We start from the raw sequence: 22,884 nt of genomic DNA on the forward strand, positions 1-22,884 counted from the left end.
CTTGAGGTTACCCATTGTCTGTGTTGTGCATCATGAGGTTGCCTTACAATGGTGTCCCTCAATTTTCCTTAATCTCACAGAGAATCATTGAAACCAGGGCAGATGTCTACCATTTTTCTATGCACTTTGCTCAAATTCAACACATTTCCTCGGCAACATATATGCTTAAAAGTCCCATTTTCTTTCCATACTCTAGTAAAAAAAAACAAACTTAAACAGTGCATGGTTCTTGAAGGTGTCACCATCAATCACCCTGTGTGTCAGAACACTAATATGTGTGTGTCTCTCTCTGTGTGAATATGCATATATATACATATATGTTATATATGATTTAGGCTTACAAAATAATGTATCTCTATCGCATTTTCAATCATCCTTAGTGTTATTTATCTCTCCTTCTTTGGTCTCCCCCTCTACAACCTCTACTCCCTCTTCCCTAAAGTCTTTCTCCTCATTTTCTCCATTAACCCCCTCTTAACACCTATAGACATATATCATAGACATACCTTTTGTCATCTCTACAGAACCATCTTCTATTCTTCCATGGTTCCTTTTTACTTTTTGAGCTTTTTAGATTATTTCAGATTATCTATACAAATATAAAGGTTTAGAGATATTAGTAGACCATATCCCAAGTACAGGCAAAAGAGGGGATGATTGGGAGGGGGGCAGTGAGCAAGATGTTAAGTGAATAAGTAAAAAAATAAAATGAAATTTAAAAATGTCAGAGCTGTGGTCTATAAATTAAATATAGCATGTGCCATCTTTCTTTGTGTGTATAACTTACTTCACTCCATATAATATTTTCAGTTTACAGCAATTTAACTATAAATTTTATTATTTTTCTTTACAGTTGAATAATATTCCATGTTGCATATGAAATACTTTTTCATTATCTATTGATCAGTTAAAAGGCATTTAGGCTTTTTTTTTTGTTTCCTCTGTATTATAAATATGGAGGAAATAGACATGCCTACAGAATTATCTTGGAGGCAGAATATCAAAAGTTGGGGCATATACCCAAGAGTGGTACTGATGAATCTTATGCTAGATCTATTTTTATCTTTTGAAAAGACTCTCCACAATGACTTGCATAGTGCTGCACCCATTTTTTTATATTATAAACCTAGGATTTTGGTCATAGGGAATATAAGAGTCTCCGAAAACTATCCTGGCTATTGCCATTGCCCTTGGTTGACGTCCAGAATTTGAAGGTAGACCTTGTTCCTGAAGAAAAAAAAAAAGGGAAAAAACATGTTTTAGAACCAGAATTGGAGTAATCCATTCAGCTGGAATGAATCTCAATGCCTTCTCCGTGAGAACTCTAGTGAGAACTCCATGACAATATGTCCTCAGTACTGAAAAGTGTTATGCATGCTGACTAGGGAGAGGAACAATTGGAAGTCCTGCCCAGCTATAATGCTTGTGACAGCAACAATGATTGGCACAGAAAGGTATACATTCAGAAAACTAGGCTGTAATGCATTTTCTTAATTACTGATTGATGGGGGAGGGCCTAGTCCATTATATGTTGCTCATCCCTGGTCTGGTGGTCCTGGGGTCAAATTGACTTAAGACCAACCAGCACAACATATTCACCTAGTAGTGTACTTTCTGAGTCTCTCTTTTTTTCATTGTTGCATCTATAGTTTTTACTAATTATTTTATTTACATTCCGAATCTTGTTCCTCTTCCTAGTCCCCCATCCACAAGTTCTTCACCCCATACCTCTCCACTTTTCTTCTTGGAGAGTGTGCCCCAACCCACACACTCACTTCCACTTCACCCTGCTAACATTCTCCTTCCCTTGGGCATCAAGTTTCTACAGGATTAATCACATCCTTTCCCACGTAAGCCAGACAAAACAGTCTTCTGCTACTGGGCCTGGGCCATGTATGTTCTTTGGTTGCAGTGGTTTAGTCCCTGGGAGCTCTGAAGAGTCTAGGTTAGTTGATGCTGTTATTCTTCCTATGGGTTGCAATCCTCTTCAGCTCCTTCAGTGCTTCCCCTAAGTTCTGTATTTTTATGTGGTTTTTGGTTTTGTGTGTGTGTGTGTTCACGCACATGTGTGTGTGTGCGTATATGTATGTGTGTGTATGTTTATGTATGTTTCTTTATTTTTTAAATTTTTTTCCAGTTTGTTTTCTGAAGAGAAAGAGAGAGAAAAAGCATGGAGGTGTGGAGTTGGACAGCTAGAGAAAAGGAAAAGATCTGGGAGGAAATGAGATAGGAGAGACTATAATCAGATTACACTGTATGATAAAAATTCTTTTCAGTGTAAATAGTATGGTTTGATTATTCAGAATACTTATCTTCAGTCAGAAGAAAAATGAAAGAAGTCTGTGAACCACTGGCAAAGAAAAGTCAATTCATATCAAATGCATACGTGATCTGAGGTATTTCTAGCAGCCTGTTCCTGTGTTGCTTTGTGAGACTTCAGTAAGCAATTGGTTCTAACCCATAGCAGGATCATTTTGCACAACACATACTGTCTCATCACACAAACCTAATGCACATTGATTGAAAAATTTAGCTTATATTCCAGGCTACGATATGTACAGAAACATAAAGGCTTAACTTTAGCAAACAAAGCTTTTTAATATTCTTTACTATCATTCCATAGTGTATAAGACCTTTGGATTGTATATCAAGATGGTTGGTTTTTTTTTTTTTGATTTTGTTTTCTTTCTTTTTTTCATGTTTTATTTATTTATTTTATTAGATATTTTATTTACACTTCAGATAGCATCCCCTATCCCCATTCCCCCCCACCCCCCTTAGGAAACCCCTATCCCATGCCCCCTTTTCCTTTTTGCATTTATACATTTTTTTTAAATAACGTTAATCATAGGCTTTATAAGCTTGGAATTGTTCAATCAGAGGTGTAACCCACTGACCAACCTAGATATAACAACTATCTTTGACTGGTGGAGATACATGAACATCTGCCTCCCTGTCTCCCCCCTCTTTCTCTCTTTCATCACCTAGCTTCTCCTCTCCTTCTTCTTCTCCTCTTCTTACTCCTTTTCTTCCTCTCAGTACTCCTCCTACCTTAGCTCCTTCTACACATCACCCTTCCTGTTAAAAGGAAACTTTTCTCTCAAAATACAATTAGAGCATAATTATGCCAATTTGTACCAGTGAGGTACAGGATAGTCCTAATACCCAGTCCATCCTTTTGTTGACTAAACAGCTCCTCTGTCATCTATTCTAACTAAAACATTTAGTTCTGAACCTGGCTTTAGGATGAATGTCAGCTGAAGACCATCCACTCAAATCTTTTCTCTTAAGGTCAATAGCTATATGTTTTCAACCCCATCAGAAATCCAGAATGACTGAGTTAACTATAATTGTGGGAAGCACAAATCATAGTTTCTAAAACTTAGCCAATTTATAGAGACCTCTGAACACCTGGACACTCACTCTACTTCAAAACGTTGGAGCATCTGTTCTTCTGCCTTCTGGCCCAGGATCATCTGACAGACCTTAGTGCTGCAGAATTATTAAGGGCTGATTACTCTGTCTAGGCAGATATAATCAGTTGACTATTCTGCAAGTGTGTCCTTTTCTGGACAGTAATTTGTCTGTAGAAGGAAAGTGGCAATTCTTGCCTAGTGGCTGTCTCACCACAACTGGAGTAACTCCAAGGATGCTCAATTTCTTCTTAGAATTCAATATAGGAAGCTGTCCGGAGCAGACAGGTCTCTAATGAAAATGAACATTAATACTGAAATGTTTGTCATGTCAATTCTAAGGATTTCTGATGTTTTGAAAACCAGCAATCCATGTAAGGTAATCTGGACTGTTGCCTGTTAACTCCACTCAGCTATTTCTAAATAAAACATAGAGAACACCCTTAAAATAAACTCCAAGTCATGAATTTGCTATAGTCCCTTACCTCACAGGCTGACCATCTCAAATCAGTTAAAAATAGTTAAAGAAGGACTGGGTCTAAGCTTTGTATTCCTAAATGTATTATACTGGTACAATGCCTATGAGAGTAACAATATTCATCTCACTCTTATATCACTAGGAAGCTCATGCCAATGAAAACCTTAAAATTTGTAAACAAAGTAAATTGGTGCCATTTAAGAATTTATATCTTCATCTTGATATTAATTATACAGATTTCTACTAATAGGTTATGGCTATGCAATAAACCCTAGCTAATCCTCTCTATTCCGACAAAACCACTACTTTTCCCTAGAGAGACAGCCCAACATTTACCACCTTAGTCCCCAAGCCCAGGGAATAGGGGCACTGACTCATCATTAGCTTCTTCAAGCTGATTATGGGCATTGATATATTAGAAGAGGAGTAGGGGGAGAGCAAATTGGCAATCCTCTGATGCTGTGTCTTTGCTGCCTCCAGATGGAATTCCCGGACCTCAGAGGTTTGAGCAGGTCTGCCCAGCTTGCTTGTTGAGTAGATACACCAAGGCTGATCATTCTGCAATATACAATTCTCAAAACAGATTTTAGTATCAAGATAGTTTTTTTTTAAAAGAGGGCTGACATTTTATTAAGAATGTTGGTTCTAACAGCTTTTCTATTTTTCCCCTCTTTTATTGGATATAATATTTACGTTTCAAATTTTATCCCCTTACCATATTTCCCCCACCACCCAGGAACCCCTTATCTCATCCCTCCTCCTCCTGCTTTTATGAAGGTATTCACCCACCTACCCCCAGCCCCTCTCCCCACCCTCAGGTTCGCCCCCCTCAGTGCTCAGCCTTCAGGGTACCAATGACCTTGTCTCCCACCTATGCCCAACAAGGCCATCCTCCCCTACATATACAGCTGGAGTCATGTGTCTCTCCATCCTAGGCTGGTGGTTTAGACCCTGGGGAGCTCTGGCTGGTTGGTATTGTTGCTCTCCTCACGGGGCCACCAGCCCTTAAGGTTCCTTCAATTTACTCTCTAACTCCTCCATTGGGAACCTTTGATCAGATTAATGGATAGCTGTGGGTATCTGTCTCTGGGTATGTCCGACTCTGGGGGACCTCTAAGGAGACAGCCTTATCAGGCTGCTGTCAGCTTTCCCATCCTGACATCCCTATCAGCGTCTATTTTTGGTGACTGCCTATGGAATGAATACCCAGACGCAATGGTCTCCCTATAACCCCCCCTTCAGATTCTGACCCACACTTTGTCTCCATATTTGCTCCCTTGGGTATTTAGTTACTCCTTCTAAGAAAGACCTAGGCATCCTCACTTGTTCTTTCTTCTTCATGAGCTTCATGTCGTCTGGTAGTTGAATCTTTGTTGTTTCAAATTTTTGGGCTAATCTCTGCTTATCAGTGAGTAAATACCATGTGTGTTCTTTTGTGATTGGGTTACCTCACTCAGGATGATATTTTCTAGTTCCATCCATTTACCTAAGAATTTCTCGAATTCATTATTTTTAATAGCTGAGTAATATTCCATTGTGTAAATGTACCACATTTTTTTGTATCCATTCCTCTATTGAAGGGCATCTGGGTTCTTTCCAGCTTCTGGCTATTATAAATAAGGCTGCTATGAACATAGTGGAGCATATGTCTTTGTTATATGTTGGGGCGTTTTCTGGGTATATGCCCAGGAGTGGTATAGCTGGGTCCTCAGGTAGTGCTATGTCCAATTTTCTGAGGAATCACCAGACTGACTTCCAGCCCAGTTTGCAACCCCACCAAGAATGCAGGAGTGTTCCTCTTTCTTCACATCCTCGCCAGCATCTACTATCACCTGAGTTTTTGATCTTAGCCATTCTGACTGGTGTGAGGTGGTATCTCAGTGTTGTTTTGATTTGCATTTCCCTGATGAATAAGGATGTTGAGCATTTCTTAAGGTGCTTCTTGGCCATTCGAGTTTCCTCAGTTGAGAATTCTTTGTTTAGCTCTGTACCCCATTTTTTAATGGGGTTATTTTGTTGTTTGGCGTCTAATTTCTTGCGATCTTTGTAAATATTCGATATTAGCCCCCTATCGGATGTAGGATTGGTAATGATCTTTTCCCAATCTGTTGGTTGCCGTTTTGTCTTGTTGACAGTGTCCTTTGCCTTACAGAAGCTTTGCAATTTGATGAGGTCCCATTTGTCGATTCTTGATCTTAGAGCATAAGCCATTGGTGTTCTGTTCAGGAACTTTTCCCCTGTGCCTAGGTATTCGAGGGTCTTCCCCAACTTCTCTTCTAATAGTTTCAGTGTATCTGGCTTTATGTGAAGGTCCTTTATCCACTTGGAGTTGAGCTTTGTGCAAGGGGATAAGAATGGATTAATTTGCATTCTTCTACATGTTGACCTCCAGTTGAGCCAGCACCACTTGTTGAAAATGCTGTCCTTTTTCCACTGGATGGATTTAGCTCCCTTGTCAAAGATCAAGTGACCATAGGTGTGCGGGTTCATTTCTGGGTCTTCAATTCTATTCCATTGATCAACCTGTCTGTCTCTGTACCAATACCATGCAGTTCTTATCACTACTGCTCTGTAGTACAGTTTGAGGTTCAGAATGGTGATTTCCCCAGAGGTTCTTTTATTGTTGAGAATAGTTCTCGCTATCCTAGGTTTTTTGTTAATCCAAATGAATTTGTAGATTGCTCTTTCTATCTCTATGAAGAATTGATTTGGAATTTTGATAGGTATTGCATTGAATCTGTAGATTGCTTTTGGCAGGATAGCCATTTTTACTAAGTTAATCCTGCCAATCCAGGAGCATGGGAGATCTTTCCATCTTCTGAGATCTTCTTCAATTTCTTTCTTCAGAGACTTGAAGTTCTTGTCATACAGATCTTTCACTTGCTTTGTTAGATTCACTCCAAGATAATTTATTTTATTCGTGGCTATTGTGAAGGGTGTCATTTCCCTAATTTCTTTCTCTGCCTGTTTATCCTTTGAATAGAGGAAGGCTACTGATTTGTTTGAGTTGATTTTATATCCAGCCACATTGCTAAAGTTGTTTATCAGGTTTAGGAGTTCTCTGGTGGAAGTTTTAGGTTCACTTAAGTATACTATCATATCATCTGCAAATATTTTGACTTCTTCCTTTCCTATCTGTATCCCTTTGACTTCCGTTTGTTGTCTAATTGCTCTAGCTAAGACTTCCAGTACTATATTGAATAGGTAAGGTGAGAGTGGGCAGCCTTGCCTAGTCCCTGATCTTAGTGGGATTGCTTCAAGTTTCTCTCCATTTAGTTTGACGTTGGCTACTGGCTTGCTGTATATTGCTTTTACTATGTTTAGATATGGGCCTTGAATTCCTGATCTTTCCAAGACTTTTAACATGAAGGGATGTTGAATTTTGTCAAATGCTTTCTCAGCATCTAGTGAGATGACCATGTGGTTTTTCTCTTTGAGTTTATTTATGTAGTGGATTACATTGATGGATTTCCGAATACTGAACCATCCCTGCATTCCTGGGATAAAGCCTACTTGATCTTGATGGATAATTGTCTTGATGTGTTGTTGAATTCGGTTTGCAAGATTTTTATTGAGTATTTTTGCATCAATATTCATAAGAGAGATTGGTCTGTAGTTCTCTTTCTTTGTTGGGTCTTTCTGTGGTTTAGGTATGAGTGTAATGGTAGCTTCATAGAATGAATTAGGTAGTGTTCCTTCTGTTTCTATTCAATGGAATAGCTTGAAGAGGATTGGTATTAGGTCTTCCTTGAAGGTCTGAAAGAATTCTGCACTGAAACCATCTGGCCCCTGACATTTTTTGGTGGGAAGATTTTTAATGACTGTGTCTATTTCTTTAGGCGTTATGGGACTGTTTAGATGGTTTATCTGCTCCTCGTTTAACTTTGGTACCTGGTATCTATCTAGAAAATTGTCCATTTCCTCCAGATTTTCCAATTTTGTTGAGTATAGGCCTTTGTAGTACAATCTGATAATTTTTTTAATTTCCTCTGTTTTTGTTGTTATGTCTCCCTTTTCAGTTCTGATTTTATTAATTTGAATGCTGTCTCTGCACCCTTTGGTTAGTCTGGCTAAGGGTTTGTCTATCTTGTTGATTTTCTCAAAGAACCAGCTCCTGGTTTTGTTGATATTTTGTATAGTTCTTTTTGTTTCGACTTGGTTTATTTCAGCCCTGAGTTTGATTATTTCCTGCTGTCTACTCTTCTTGGGTATACTAGCTTCTTTTTGTTCTAATGCTTTCAGGTTTGCTGTCAAGTTGTTAATGTATGCTCTTTCCACTTTCATTTTGTGAGCACTTAGAGCTATGATTTTTCCTCTTAGTACTGCTTTAAGGGAGTCCCACAAGTTTTCATATGATGTGTCCTCATTTTCATTTAATTCTAAAAAGTCTTTAATTTCTTTCTTTATTTCTTCTTTGACCAAGTTATCATTGAGTAGAGCATTGTTCAGTTTCCACGTGTATGTGGCTTTCCGTTGTTTTTGTCCATGTCAAAGAGGAGTCTTAGTCCATGGTGGTCTGATAGGGTACAAGGGATTATTTCAATCTTTTTGTATCTGTTGAAGCCTGTTTTTTGACCAATTATATGGTCTATTTTGGAGAAGGTACCATGAGGTGCTGAGAAGGTATATTCTTTTGTTTTAGGATGAAATGTTCTATAGATGTCAGTTAAGTCCAATTGGTTCATAACTTCTGTTAGTTTCATTGTATCTTGGTTTAGTTTCTGTTTCCATGATCTGTCCATAGCTGAGAGTGGGGTGTTGAAATCTCCCACTATTATTGTGTAAGGAGCAATGTATGCTTTAAGCTTTAGTAAAGTTTCTTTTATGTACGTGGGTGCTCATGCATTTGGGGCATAGATGTTCAGAATTGCGAGTTCCTCTTGGTACATTTTTTTCTTTGATGAATATGAAGTGTCCTTCTTTATCTTTTGTGATTACTTCTGATGAAAACTGATTTTATTTGATATTAGAATCACTACTCCAGCTTGTTTCTTGGGACCATTTGCTTGGAAGATTGTTTTCCAACCTTTTACTCTGAGGTAGTGTCTGTCCTTTCCACAGAGGTGCGTTTCCTGAATGCAGCAAAATGTTGGGTCCTGTTTACATATCCAGTCTGATAGTCTACGTCTTTTTATTGGAGAATTGAGTCCATTGATATTAAGAGATATTAAGGAAAAATGAGTGTTGTTTCCTGTTATTTTTGTTATTGGCAGTGGAGATATGTTTGTGTAGCTACCTTCTTTTACGGTTTTTGGAAGATTACTTTCCTGCTTTTTCTAGGTTGTAGTTTCCCTCCTTGTGATGGAATTTTCCACCAATTATCCTTATAAGTGCTGGGTTTGTGTTGAGATACTGTGTAAATTTGGATTTGTCATGGAATATTTTGGTTTCTCCATCAATAATGATTGACAGTTTTGCTGGTTATAGTAGTCTGGGCTGACATTTATGTTCTTTTAGGGTCTGTATGATATCGGTCCAGGATCTTCTGGTTTTTATGGTCTCTGGTGAATAGTCTGGTGTAATTCTTATAGGTCTGCCTTTATATGTTACTTTGCCCTTTTCCCTTACTGCTTTTAGTATTTTTTCTTTGTTTTGTACATTTGATGTTTTGACTATTATGTGGTGGGAAGTATTTCTTTTCTGGTCTAAACTATTTGGAGTTCTGTAGGCTTCTTGTATATTTATGGGCAGCTCTTTCTTTAGGTTAGGGAAGTTTTCCTCTATAATTTTGTTGAGGATATTTACTGGTCCTTTAAGTTGGGAATCTTCCCCCTCATCTATTCCTATTATCCTTAGGTTTGGCTTTCTCATTGTGTCTTGGATTTCTTGTATATTTTGGGTTAGTAGCTTTTTGTATTTTGCATTTTCTTTGACAGTTGTGTCAATGTTTTCCATGGTATCTTCTGCACATGAGATTCTCTTTTCCATATCTTGTATACTGTTGGTAATACTTGTGTCTATGACTCCTGATCGTTTTTTTAAGTTTTCTATCTCCAGGGTATTCTCCCTTTGTGATTTCTTTATTGTTTCTACTTCCATTTTTAGATCCTACATGGTTTTGTTTAATTCCTTCTCCCATTTGGTTGCATTTTCTTGCAATTCCTTAAGGGATTTTTGTGTTTCCTCTTTAAGGGTTTCTATCTGTTCTTTGAGAGTGTTATTTATGTCTTTCTTAAAGTCCTCTATCATCATCATGAGAAGTGATTTTAATTCTGAATCCTGCTTTTCTGGTGTGATGGGGTGTTCAGGGCTTGCTATGATGGGGGAACTGGGTTCTGATGATGCCATGTAACTTTTGTTTCTGTTGTTTACGTTCTTGTGCCTGCCTTTTGCCATCTGGTTAAATCTAGTGCTACCTGTGCTTCTGTCTCTGATTGTAGCCTGCCTTTCCAGCTGTCTCACTTGTGTTTGGTCTTCTAGGGGTCCAGATGTCTCTGTCATTTTTTCCAGCTGCACTGATTATGATGGTATCTCTAGGATCCCTCAGGATATGGTGCCTCCAAGGTAGCAGTCCAGCTAGTTGTCTGCTGTTCTGGGTGCAGTGTCTCCTCTTGGATATCTCAGGATATGTTGTCTGACACTCTGAGTTCAGTTGTTCCTCTGTTGCTCTGGGTTGAGTGGACCTTCCAGTATGTTTCAAGTGGAATCTGGGGTCCACACAACTGCAGACAGAGGTCTGGTCCAGGCTTCAGACCCGGGAAATGGTCAGAAGGGGGGTGCTAGCCGGCAGGGGCGAGGGGGGGTATCTGCTGGATTCTGAGCACTCAGGGCACCCAGCTATGAGCTCAGGGTAGTATGTGGGTTTTCCTACCTAAAGCTGGTTGTGAGATCTGTGGAGCCCCCAGAATGTGTCTGGTGGCGGTAACCGGGGTGCACTCACCAGCAGGCCTCAGACCGGAAGAGGGGAGAGCGGCGGAAGAGGAGTGCTAGTGCTGGCTATGGCTTCTATGGATCCCCCAGAATGTGTCTGGGGGTATCCGGGGTGCACTCACAAGCTGGCCGGGCAGAAGTCTGGCCCAGGCCTCAGACTGGAAGAGAAGATGGTTGGTTTTAAAAACTTCTATTTGATTTTCTGACTTCAGTTTCAAGTCATATTGAGTGAATTTCAGTTTGAGATTAGAACAAAATTTCCAACAGTTTTCAAAATGTCTGTAAATATTCTGTCATTTTTTTCCTGTGGAGCTCTGAGGATTGGGTGAAATGAAAGATCAACAAACCCCAGAAAACTATTGAAGATATCTTGTGTCTTCAATTCAAGATATTCAGCTGAGATTTAATGCTTTGTGTAAAAATAAACACACCCATCTGATTACTATGCTCACCCAAAAAGAATGATTCAGTAAATAGCAATATTAAGTGTTAAATGTATTTGTTTAAACACTATAGAACATTTAAAAAAGTAGACTTCATCTAATGTCCATAGATAATCTTATTCCAATATTAGGCCTGGCACTATTTATTTATGTACACACTGTCCATTAATAAAATAAATACATACCCTAGTGTTTTACCCATTAAACAAAGTACCACTCAGTAATTATTAAAGAAAGGTAGCACTTTTGATGTAGTCATGCTCCTGTTGACTTCTTGATTCACACTGAGTCAGAAAAATAAATTTAGAAGTCTTCGGTTTGTTTGCATAATTTCCAACCAAAATGTTTAAACAAAACAATGAAGATCCAGCTCTTAATGGAAAAAGTTGAAAGTCACCCCATCAGAAGTTATTTCAAATTGTAAAAATTTTACCAGTTTTAAGAAGGCATTCTTGGCAGAATGACATAAGACAGGCTCAGTCTTGTTTATTAAATAAAAAGGGGGGCAAGGCAGAGAGCTTTTAGGGCAGCTTGGCAAGAATCTGACATTGACCAAGGAGAAGGAAATGGGCTGCTTGGAAGTAATCTGACATTGGTCAGGGATAAGGAAGTGAGCTTCAGGCAGGATTCTGACATTAGGCTAGAACAAAGAATTTCAGGCAGGAGTCTAAATCTTAGGCTAGAACAAAGAAGTAATTTCAGGCAGGAATCTAAATATTAGGCTAGAACAAGGAATTAAGCTTCAGACCTGAAAATGACTTTAGGCTAGGACAGGGAAGTAGACTCAGATATTTTGGTCATCCTGATAAGGCCTTAGAAACAGTGACAAGGGAGTGTTCATGGAACTTTGTTTATTGCCTTGTTTGTTCTTTGAATATTTATGTTTATTGTCTTGCTTGTTCCTTGACTATTTGCAGCTATTGTGTTGCTAGACCCTCAACCTAGAACTGACCTTAATACTTGCATCTAATTAAAATGGTATAAAAGCAAAAAGGAGGAGGGTGAATGGGGTAGGGGGTTTCTAGAGAGGGGAAATGGGAAAAGGGGATGACATCTGAAATGTAAATAAATAAAATATCCAATAAAAATTTTACCAGAAAAAAATAATCAAAACAATGAGTGTACAATAAAACTATATTAGTTTGTAATAAAACCTGCTTTTAAAAAATATCTCTGTTTTTGTAGTTTACAAAACTCTCATCTTCATTCTTTTGTAGAGTTTAAGTTTTTTATTTTTGTTGCGTGGGTGTGCAAAAACATGTGTGCATACGTGCTCACAAGTAGAGGAGATAACACAGTAGAAACTTACATAAATTCTAAGCATGATGTTTCAGTTTTGAATTTTATGTCAGAGACATAAAGTAGTTTAATGCTCACAGAGGAAAGGATGAGGCATGAAGACCAGATTTGCCAAACTGTTCCTTTTTATCTTTCTTTGGAGTAATTAGAGTTACTTAAAACTGATTATACAAATGGTACACTAGATAGATAGATAGATAGATAGATAGATAGATAGATAGATAGATAGATATAGGTAGAAAGGGAGAGAGAGACTCTATATACCACAAACTATAACTTGCAAACCTTAAAATATTAAATTACATATAAATCAAAATGCACTGCCTTTATATTTAAAGTATTAAACACTAATTTCATCATTTATCAGTGTAATGCAGCATCTCTGATGCAGCCTGAGTCTCAGTTTGGTCTCTCTGGCATGGTCTCCATTATCTGAAAACTTCATATTCCTTGAAGTGGTTATCCATTCTTTAGTGCCTCTATGAATTCATGTGTGAGTGGCTGAGAGCATTGCTCTTAGTTCACAAGTGTTATCCATCACATTTTGCTGTGAATAATTCTGAGAATTGTAACCTGAGAGTTGAGCATTTTTCTCTTTCTTGCTCTTTTTATCTGAAGACGAAGACAGGGGTTTGCTTGCTACAAGATGGTAATCAAGAACCTTTTAAAGTCCGGCTACACCTTGCCAGAGACCTGCTGATGCTACAGGAGCAGGATGTCCTGTGTGTGTCTGGTGAACCTTTCTATTCTGGTGTAAGTAGCTCTTCCATTTTTTTTTTATTTTGGCTTGTGCTTTTTGATGATGATAATGCTTGCTCATAGAAAACTCTGAACATATTTTCTCTTACTCTTGGAACCTAGCCAATGGTCTTGTGGATAATTTTTGTTCACATTGCTCAGTAAGCTATATCCATCCTTATTTGAGAATACTGATTTATTCCACAGTGCACTATAGAGAATTCTCACTTTGTCTACTGAGTCCTTGCTGCCATACAACGGCGAGCGATAGCTGCATTTTCTTATCATGAGAGAGTAAAGGTCTGGTTTATGATAGATTCCAACACACTTTGCGTTTGTCTTATTAAGACAACACACTTTCAGGAGTAGTATTAAAAGTGATGGTAGCAATCGTCTCCCAATGTCCTTGAAGAGTGAGAACCAAATTCCCTAAATTCAGTGTGAATTATTTTCCCATGAGACTGTATCTGAATGGATCTGTAGATATTCAGGAGAGAATTATACAAGAACTGTTGTTAACAACTAACACTCACTGTTCTAACAGATGTGTGATGGTCTACTAAATCCAGCCTCAGGGTGAAAAAACACAATCCAAAACCAAAGTCTTGCTCTATCAAACCAACTGAGAAACACCTTAGTAGCATATCATACTATGAAAGATAACCTTAGGTGAGATTTTTATTAGATAAAATATTAATCATAAAACAGTGCAAGTTCTATAGTTTATCAGTCATTATATTCCATTACTGAAGACACCATTACAATCTCAATGAAATATGTCTACTCAAGGGAGAAAATAATAGAAAGCATGCAGCTTGTCAGCATGGAGATTTAATGTATGCTTTGCTGATAGACTCCCCTTGCAGAGTTATGAAGGTGGTGAAGAGTCCTGATTTAGAGTCAACATATTTTTCCTTACTAACAACATTTAGGAGTCATACAAGGTCTGATATCAATAGTCCTTTGCTACCTTAAAGTAAAAAAATATTCACAAACTTTTAACTATTTTTTTTACAAGCCATTTAAATCATCCTGAATCATGGGCTCAATGCTAAGGTTGACTAAACTCTTCTTGTAAGCTTGCTTATTAAGAGAGCAGGACATGATTCCTTTTGTTTTCCAGAGAAGAGGTATGATTCACTTAACTCTGGAATAAAAGTATATTATTTTTAAGGTTGTAGATGATTGATTTTTTTAATTAGTAAAGTTTGATACTTTATTGCTGAAATAATAGGACTGATATGAAACTTGTCAGATAAAAGACCTCAAACACATGTATCCACCCATTTTTCATGTTTATTGCACTATTTACAAAGTACAGAACTCAGAATGAAAGAGAAATTTCTCATAGCAATTCCAATAAAGGCAAAACAAAATGCTTGACAAAATTCATCAACCATCTATAAAAAAACACTTTCAGCAAAATAAGAACAATGTTTTTGATACAGGGCTGTACGGAACATGGTCTACTAACTACAGCAAACATGTATTTAAGACTGAAAGAAAGTTGGTAATCATCATGAGCTTTACTTTGTCGAAACTGAAACTCTCCTCTGGGTGTTCCAGCTGGGATAGCAATTCAGAATGTTGGCACAGAATATGCTATTTATAAAGGAGCAAGCAGAACTGATGCATTTGCAGGTTTTATGATTTGGTACAGAGAAAAATCCTAGGAAGTCTACAACAGATGGAAAATGCAGAAATTTCCAAGACTTTGGGGGAAAAGACCAGTATCTTAAGATAATTATGTTTCCAAAGCTAGCAACAAGCAATCAAAAATGAAACTTAACAAACTATAATTCATTTAAAGATGGATTTGGCATGTGTATAGTATCTATCCTGAATGCTGCAGAACCTGACAAGTAAAAGTAATTGAAGTAAACAAGGTAATAGAAGAAAAATAATAATGATAAACATGAATTAAAGATTACATATTGATCAGATATATTCTTCCATATACTCCAAACCAGACTAATCTAGGAGACTACTTTTATAATAGTCAAAATCATCTAAACCAAAAAGAAAAAAAAATATACTGCTTATATTTCTGGATTTTAAAACCAGTGTACAACAATATTCTTCTGCACTCAGACAGGCAGAGTTTTTGACAAAATTGACATCACAAGAGTTATAAATGGTTTGAGTGCAAAACCTATTATGGCTCTTTTATTTAAACTCCTGGGTTGTGAAACCTGTAAGATCTGAAGTTTAGACCAAGCTGTTCACTGGGGTAGGCTTTAAGAACTACTGCCTGCCTTTATTTCCTATAATATTACCGCCTTTTGGTCTTGTGAGATGTCAGCAAGCTAAGACATACATCTTTCACTTTCTCTCTACTATTATGAACTCTACTCACAACTCATGAAGCAAAATCAATCTTTCTACTCTTAAGTTGTGTTGTCAGGTGTGATGACCAATCTTGCTTGTTAACCTCAGAAACCAGGAAAGAGAGAACCTCAGTTAAACTGCTTACTCCATCGGATAGGCTCATGAACATGTCTAAGGGGCATTTTCATAAGTATTAAGTAATATTAAAGGTTCCAGTCTAACGTGAGAAGTACCATACCTAGGTAGGTGAATCTGGAATATACAATAAAGGTTATTTGGGATATTTATATGCATATATATGCATATAAAAAGAAGTAATGAAATAAAGAGGCTATGAACTTAAAAGTGAGCAAGGGGTATGTGGGAAGACTTGGAGGGAGAAAATGGAAGAAGAGAAAGAAAAAAAGCAATTATACTATAATCTCAAGAAGTACAACAAATAGTAAAGAAGGGAAGATAAATATTTGCCTGGGAGCAAGCCTATAAGCAATGTTCCTCCATATTCTCTGCCTGCGGGTTCCTGCTTTGAGTTTATGCCTTGGTTTCCTTCTAATAAGTCAAATAAGCTATTTCCTCAAATTGCTTTTGGCCAATGTTATATCATAGCAGCCAAGACACAAACTAGGGCATAAGTAATATTTTCATGATGATGAAATAGTAACTAATGGGGTGCCCCTGTCAAAGTCAGTTGGAGCACAGTCACTCTACCCACTTAAGCCCCAGTCCACTGTTTGATGCCAGCAACATACTTTCATTTACTCCTTCTCTGAAGGAACCTTCTGTAAATATCTTCCCTATAACATTTTATTTCATGAATTTGTTCTTGTAAAAGCAAACTTATACAAGGAAAAGTGAAATCATACTTTCAACTGCTAGGTATTCAGTCTCTGGGAGAACTCTGTATTTTCAAGCCTTCCATGATCTATGTAACTTAAATAGAAAAGCAAATATTTGGATTTAATCTTTCATAGTAGTCTGTGTTGTATTATTACAGTATATTGCAGAAGTGCTCTCTGTACAATGAAAAATTTAATAAACACTTTGTTTGAACAGTTCAAGAGTAAGGGACTAAGATAATGACAATTGTTAAACTTTAGAGAACAATAAATATCACATTGGACTATTACAAGTATAATTTTGGTTCTCTTTGCTCAGTTAGTGATATGATTGAAAGAGTTTCATAAATAAGATAGTTTCATAAATAAGACACTCATTAGCTTATCTGTCATCTGTATTTTGAATCCACTCTAATACATTCCCTGAATTTGATGAACTATAGTATGATAAAAAGTTCAGAAACCTACAGTATTTCTAAAATCATATTGCTGCCACACTGTTCAGAAGCCCCTCCACCCTCCTAAATGGCTTCACATTAACCTGCATCAGACAGACACTTAACCCTGCTCAGCACTTTTTGCCTTGGTATCTAGGGGTGATCTATCATTCACTTTGGAAGACTTGATGAGCACATAGAATGGAGGATAAGGGCAACATCCTGCATATGTAACTCACTAGGCACCTTTATTACAGTCTTATACAGAAAAGCCTTAAAGTACATATCATGGAGAAAAGCATAAAAGATACAACGTTTTTCACCAAAGATAGAGAGATAGAAATATAGAACTGTACTATACCTCACTTTTTATTCAAATTCTGCAAGCGAAAAATAAGAGGCTGAACTATTTTTTCTAATGCATTCCATTATCTACTTCAAACAATATTTTATTTATTCAGAGATCATAAGATTGAAATTTTATTGTTGAGTTCATGTCTGATAGATCTTGTTCAATTTATGATAGCTTGAAAATAACGACAAAAATTCAAGATTTTTTTGGAATAGATACTGTGATATGAATGATGTGTGGCAGTTGTTAAGTGGACTTGTTAAAGTATTGGTTAATATAAGAAAGTCTTCTGGGCAGTGGTGGTGCATGCCTTTAATCCCAGCACTTGGGAGGCAGAGCCAGGTGGATTTCTGAGTTCAAGGCCAGCCTGGTCTACAGAGTGAGCTCCAAGACAGCCAGGGCTACACAGAGAAACCCTGTCTCAAAAAAACAAAACAAAACAAACAAAAAAAGAGAAAGTCTGTACTCCTCCCGTGCTGCTATGAAACGAAGCACCCTGTTGCTGATGTGCTTTGGAATGATTTTTCCACTCTAATGCATAGGTGTCTATGACTTTCGGGGTTATATTACCTTCTTCACTGTGACCTGAGAAGTGATTCATTTTAAGCTTTGTACCTGTAACTATTCTGTGGTGGTGCATGCCTTTATTCCCATCACTTGGGATGCAAATGTAGACCGACCTCTGAGTTTCATTCCAAGCTGCTCTACAAAGTGAGTTCCAGGACAGTCAGGACTGCACAAAGAAACCTTGTCTCAAAACAACAAAAAACAAAAATAAACAAACATCCCCTCAAAATTATAAAAGTAAAAAAAAAGAAAAAAGAAAAAAGAAAGGAAGAAAGAAAGAAGGAAAGAAAGAAATGTTTAGTAGTGGGGGAAAATCAATACAAAATTATTATATTTTAGCAGGTAAAATATATTTATTTTGCACATTTATTTCAAAGATATTTCTAGCAAACTATAGGAAGACTTTGGAGACTAAATTTCAAGTTTGGTAGAATAATTCAACACACAGTGGGTGTTACATAGCCTTTTCCTCCACACTGATATGTTCATTCCTAGAAGGAGGAGACACACTCCTAAGAGTCAACAGCTAAGGAAAGTTATGAGAATAAAGAAGCTGAGAATGGCACAGGGTGCCCAAGGTTCCATAAACATGAAATAATTGCTAAGGATAGGAGACTCTTAGTGGAGTTGTCTGTAAGTTGGCCATGGAACTCTAGGGATGCCAATTTTATGAGTTGCCAAGCTTGCGGAGATAAACTTTTTAGTGATGTAGCAGCCTCAGAGTCATTCAATTTCACACATGCAAACCATCAGCCATGTTTCTATAAGTTACCACACTAAAATAATTGGTTTACTACCCAGTCTTGGATGAAACTAGTTATTTGTTCTGTGGATCATACCTTATTAATGGCAGTCACAGCAGGAAACGGTGTGGCTCTACTTGCCCTTAGGCTTGAGCTGGGTTTTGCCGTGTAAGATCATCAGCGATGGAGATATATACAACTGCACCACCCTAAGATTAAGCAGGTTGGATGGCACCTGGGCATGGATAGCTAGACTCTGAAGGGATAGATCAGGAATTCTTCCATCAGTGACACTCTACTGGTCATCAGAGGCATGGTGCGACTTAAAAACACAGAACATTCTATTTTTTTTCTTTTGGAATGAAGAATGCATGTAGTAATATGTACAAATGGAATTATGATTTCCTCTGTGGCACATTAAATACACAACCTTTAAGTTGTAGTTCAGGATTGCTTCCCATGAGTGTGATGCTTTTTTGTTTGTTAGTTTGTTTATTTGTTTTCTTTTTAAATTCATAACAAGATCTTCACTGAAACCTATTATGCCTTAGTCATGTAGATTAACACGTTGTATATATTTCATGCATGTACAAAAATATATCGTTTACCAATGATTAAAATTTTTTAATCATTTAAAAATATAATATTACATTCTTTTTATTCTTTATCTTTTCTTCTTCTTCTTCTTCTTCTTCTTCTTCTTCTTCTTCTTCTTCTTCTTCTTCTTCTTCTTCTTCTTCTTCTTCTTCTCTTTCTCCTCCTCCTCCTCCTCTTCCTCGTCCTCTGCCTCCTTCTCCTTTTCCTTCTCTCCTTCTCCTTTTTTCCTTCTCTGTCTCCTCCTTCTCCTCCTCCTCCTCCTCCTCCTTCTCCTTTTCTCCTCCTTCTCCTTTTCTCCTTTTCTCCTTCTCCTTCTCCTTTTCTCCTTCTCCTTCTCCTTCTTCTCCTTCTCCTTTCTCCTTCTTCTCCTTCTCCTCCTCCTCCTCTTCCTCCTCCTCCTCTTCCTTCTTCTTTTCTCCTCCTTCTCCTTCTTCTTTTCTCCTTTTCTCCTTCTCCTTCTCCTTTTCTCCTCCTTCTCCTTCTCCTTTTCTCCTTTTCTCCTTCTCCTTTTCTCCTTCTCCTTCTCCTTCTCCTTCTCCTTCTCCTTCTCCTTCTCCTTCTCCTTCTCCTTCCCCTCCTCCTTCCCCTCCTCCTTTCCCTTTTCCCCTTCCCCTTTTTCTCCTTCCCCTTTTTCCCCTTCCCCTTTTCTCCCTTCTCCTTTTCTCCCTTCCCCTTTTCTCCCTTCCCCTTTTCTCCCTTCCCCTTTTCTCCCTTCCCCTTTTCTCCCTTCCCCTTTTCTCCCTTCCCCTTTTCTCCCTTCCCCTTTTTTCCCTTCCCCTTTTTTCCCTTCGCTTTTTTCCCTTCCCCTTTTTCCCTTCTTCCCCTTCCTTCTTCCCCTTCTTCCCCTTCCTTCTTCCCCTTCTTCCCCTTCTTCCCCTTCTTCCACTTCTTCCACTTCTTCCCCTTCTTCCCCTTCTTCCCCTTCTTCCCCTTCTTCCCCTTCTTCCCCTTCTTCCCCTTCTTCCCCTTCTTCCCCTTCTTCCCCTTCTTCCCCTTCTTCCCCTTCTTCCCCTTCTTCCCCTTCCCCTTCCCTTCTTCTCCATCCTCCTCCTCGTCTTTCTCCTCCTCCTCCTCCTCCTCCTCCTCCTCCTCCTCCTCCTCCTCCTTCCTCCTCTTCTTCCTTTTGGTCCTCTTCATTGTGTTTTCTACACAGGAGGCATTTTATTCTGCTTTATAACACTTGGTTATAAAATGACAAATTAAAATATAATAAAATAAAGCAAAAATTATCATGACAAAGTAGACAGGGCAAGCCATCAGAAGAAAAAGAGCCCAAGAGAAGGCAGAAGAGTCAAAGAGCCACTTGTTTGCACATATAGGAATCCTATGAAAACAATAAACTCAAAGCCATAATATATACACAGAGGACCTGGTACAGATTTTCTCAAGCCCTGTGCATGCTACTTTAGTCTCTGTGAGTTCATATGTGCTATGATCATGTTGAATTAGAGAGCTGTGTTTTCTTAGTTTCCTCCAATCCTCCTGTTTCTGACACTCCTTTTGCCTTCTTTTTCTTTGGGTTCACTGAGCTCTAAGGTGAGGGATTCAGTGAAGACATCCCATTTAAAGCTAAGCATTCCAAGGTCTTTGTCTCTCCCTGCCCATCTCTCTATGTAGCAATAAGAGTGTGAAATGTCTGACTGTATTTGTTCCCATGTGTTGCAGAAGGAAGCTTCGCTGATCAGGGTTGAACAAGGCATTATCTTATGGGTATAGGAAAATGTGATTTGAAATCATGTTATCAGTAGTTTTTCCCCCTTAGGCTAGTATTTTTTTAGTTTTACCGTAGGTGCCTAAGATATTCTGTCTCTGATTTGGTCATCAAAGCAGTGTCTGTTATGGGTCCCATCTCATGGAATGGTTCTTAAGTCCCCCTAGTCCCTCTGTCTGTACCTATAGTTTGTAGTTTTATAGATTGTAACTTTGTTATCATTCACTTAACATTATTGTTAACTTAATATTTACATAGAAGTGAATACATTCCATATTTGTCTTTTGAGTGTGGGCAGAAGCTTCTCATGTTCATGAGGTCCCATTAATTAGCTGTTGATCTTGGTGTCTGTGCTGTTAATGTTCTGTTCAAAAAGTCTTTTCCTAAGCCAATGACTTAGTTTAAGACTATCCTCCACTTACTCTTCTGTGAAGTTCCGTGCATCGGGTTGTAGGTTGAGAGCTTTGATCCAATTGGACTTAAGTTTCATTCAGGGAGATAAGTATGAATCTGTTAGGATTCTTCAGCATGCACCCATATAGTGTGACTACCAACATTTGTTAAAGATACTGTCTTTCTTTCTAGTTTGTGGACTCTATTTAAAAACAGCTATCCATAGGCTGAAAGAACGCTATGACAATAACTTTTTTGAAGAAAAAAATTGAAGAAGATATCAGAGGTTGGAAAGATCTTCCATACTTATTGTTTTATAGGATAAACATGGTAAAAATGTCAGTCTTACCAAAAGCAATCTACAGATTAAGTGCAATCCCACCATAATTCTTATACAACTTTTTACAGACCTGAAATAACAATACTCAAATCCATATGGAAAAACAACCAAATGAACAAACAAACAAAATTATAAAAATTATAAACAGTAATAGAAGTTCCAGAGCTATCACTATCCCTGATTTCAATATGCAATGCAGAGGTATACTTAAAAACAACAACAACAACAGCACATGATATTGGCATAAAAACAGCCTGAATTGAAGACTTAAAAGTAAATTCACACACTTATGGAGACCTTAGTGTGTTTTTTTTTTTTAAATAAAGAAGCTAGAATTAATCAACATGGGTAGAGCATATGCAAATGGTGTTGGTCTAACTAGATGTTGGGTTGTAGAAGAATACAAATAGATCCATGTATACAACTCTACACAAAATCCAACTCCAAATGAATCAAAGATCTTCCCATAAAACCAAGTATAATGAATGTGATAGAAGATAAAGTGGGAAATATATATTAGATGCATTTTCATAGAAGACAGATTCCTGAACAGAGCACTAATAGCACAGTCACTAAGACTCACAGTTAATAAATAGGACCTCATAAAATGTAAAAGCTTCTTTAAGGCAAAGAACACTGTCAACAGGACAATATGGCAGCCTACAGAATGAGAGAATATTATCACTAATTCAAGATCTAACAGGGGGCTAATTTCAAAAACATATAAAGAACTCAAGAAACTAGACATCAGCAAACCAAATAATCTAATTTAAAAATGGGATACAGATCTAAATAAAGAATTCACAACAGAGGAATCTCACATACCCAAGAAGCACTTAAAGAAATGTTCAATGTCCTTAGCCATCAGAAAAATGTAAATCAAAAATGAGTCTGAAATCTTATTTTATATCTGTATGAATGGCTAAGTGGAGTGAGAGGAATATTACTTTATTGCTAATGGTAGTGCAGACTTATATAGCCACTTTGGAAATTATTATGATGCTTTCTCAAAAAATGGGAAATTGATCTACCTCAAGACCCAGTTACACTGTTATTGGGCCTACATTCAAAAGACATTCCATCCTACCCAAGGACACTTGTTCAACTATGTTCATAGCAATTTTATTCATAACAGCCAGGAGATGTAAACAAACTAGATGTCCCTCAACCAATGAATATATTAAACAAATTTAGTACATTTCTACAATGGAGTATTATTCACCTGTAAACAAAATAGTGTTATAAAATATGCAGGCAAATGAATGAACCCAGAAAAATATCCTAAGTGGAGTAACACAGATCCAGAAATAAGAATGTTATGTACTCACTTATAAGTGTT

General features: G+C 37.6%; 1 protein-coding gene across 2 annotated transcripts in view; it reads left to right on the plus strand.

Annotated features, from left to right (window-relative positions):
• Sntg1 (syntrophin gamma 1) overlaps positions 1-22,884 on the plus strand; it is a 728,479-nt gene that overhangs the window by 396,844 nt on the left and 308,751 nt on the right. For both annotated transcript variants that reach the window (XM_076924411.1, XM_076924412.1), the window contains exon 4: positions 13,122-13,256. In XM_076924411.1, the coding sequence (XP_076780526.1) occupies positions 13,122-13,256 (135 nt within the window). The remainder of the gene's footprint in view (positions 1-13,121; positions 13,257-22,884) is intronic.

Source organism: Arvicanthis niloticus, chromosome 25 (genome assembly GCF_011762505.2).
Source record: "Arvicanthis niloticus isolate mArvNil1 chromosome 25, mArvNil1.pat.X, whole genome shotgun sequence".
Lineage (NCBI taxonomy): Eukaryota > Metazoa > Chordata > Mammalia > Rodentia > Muridae > Arvicanthis > Arvicanthis niloticus.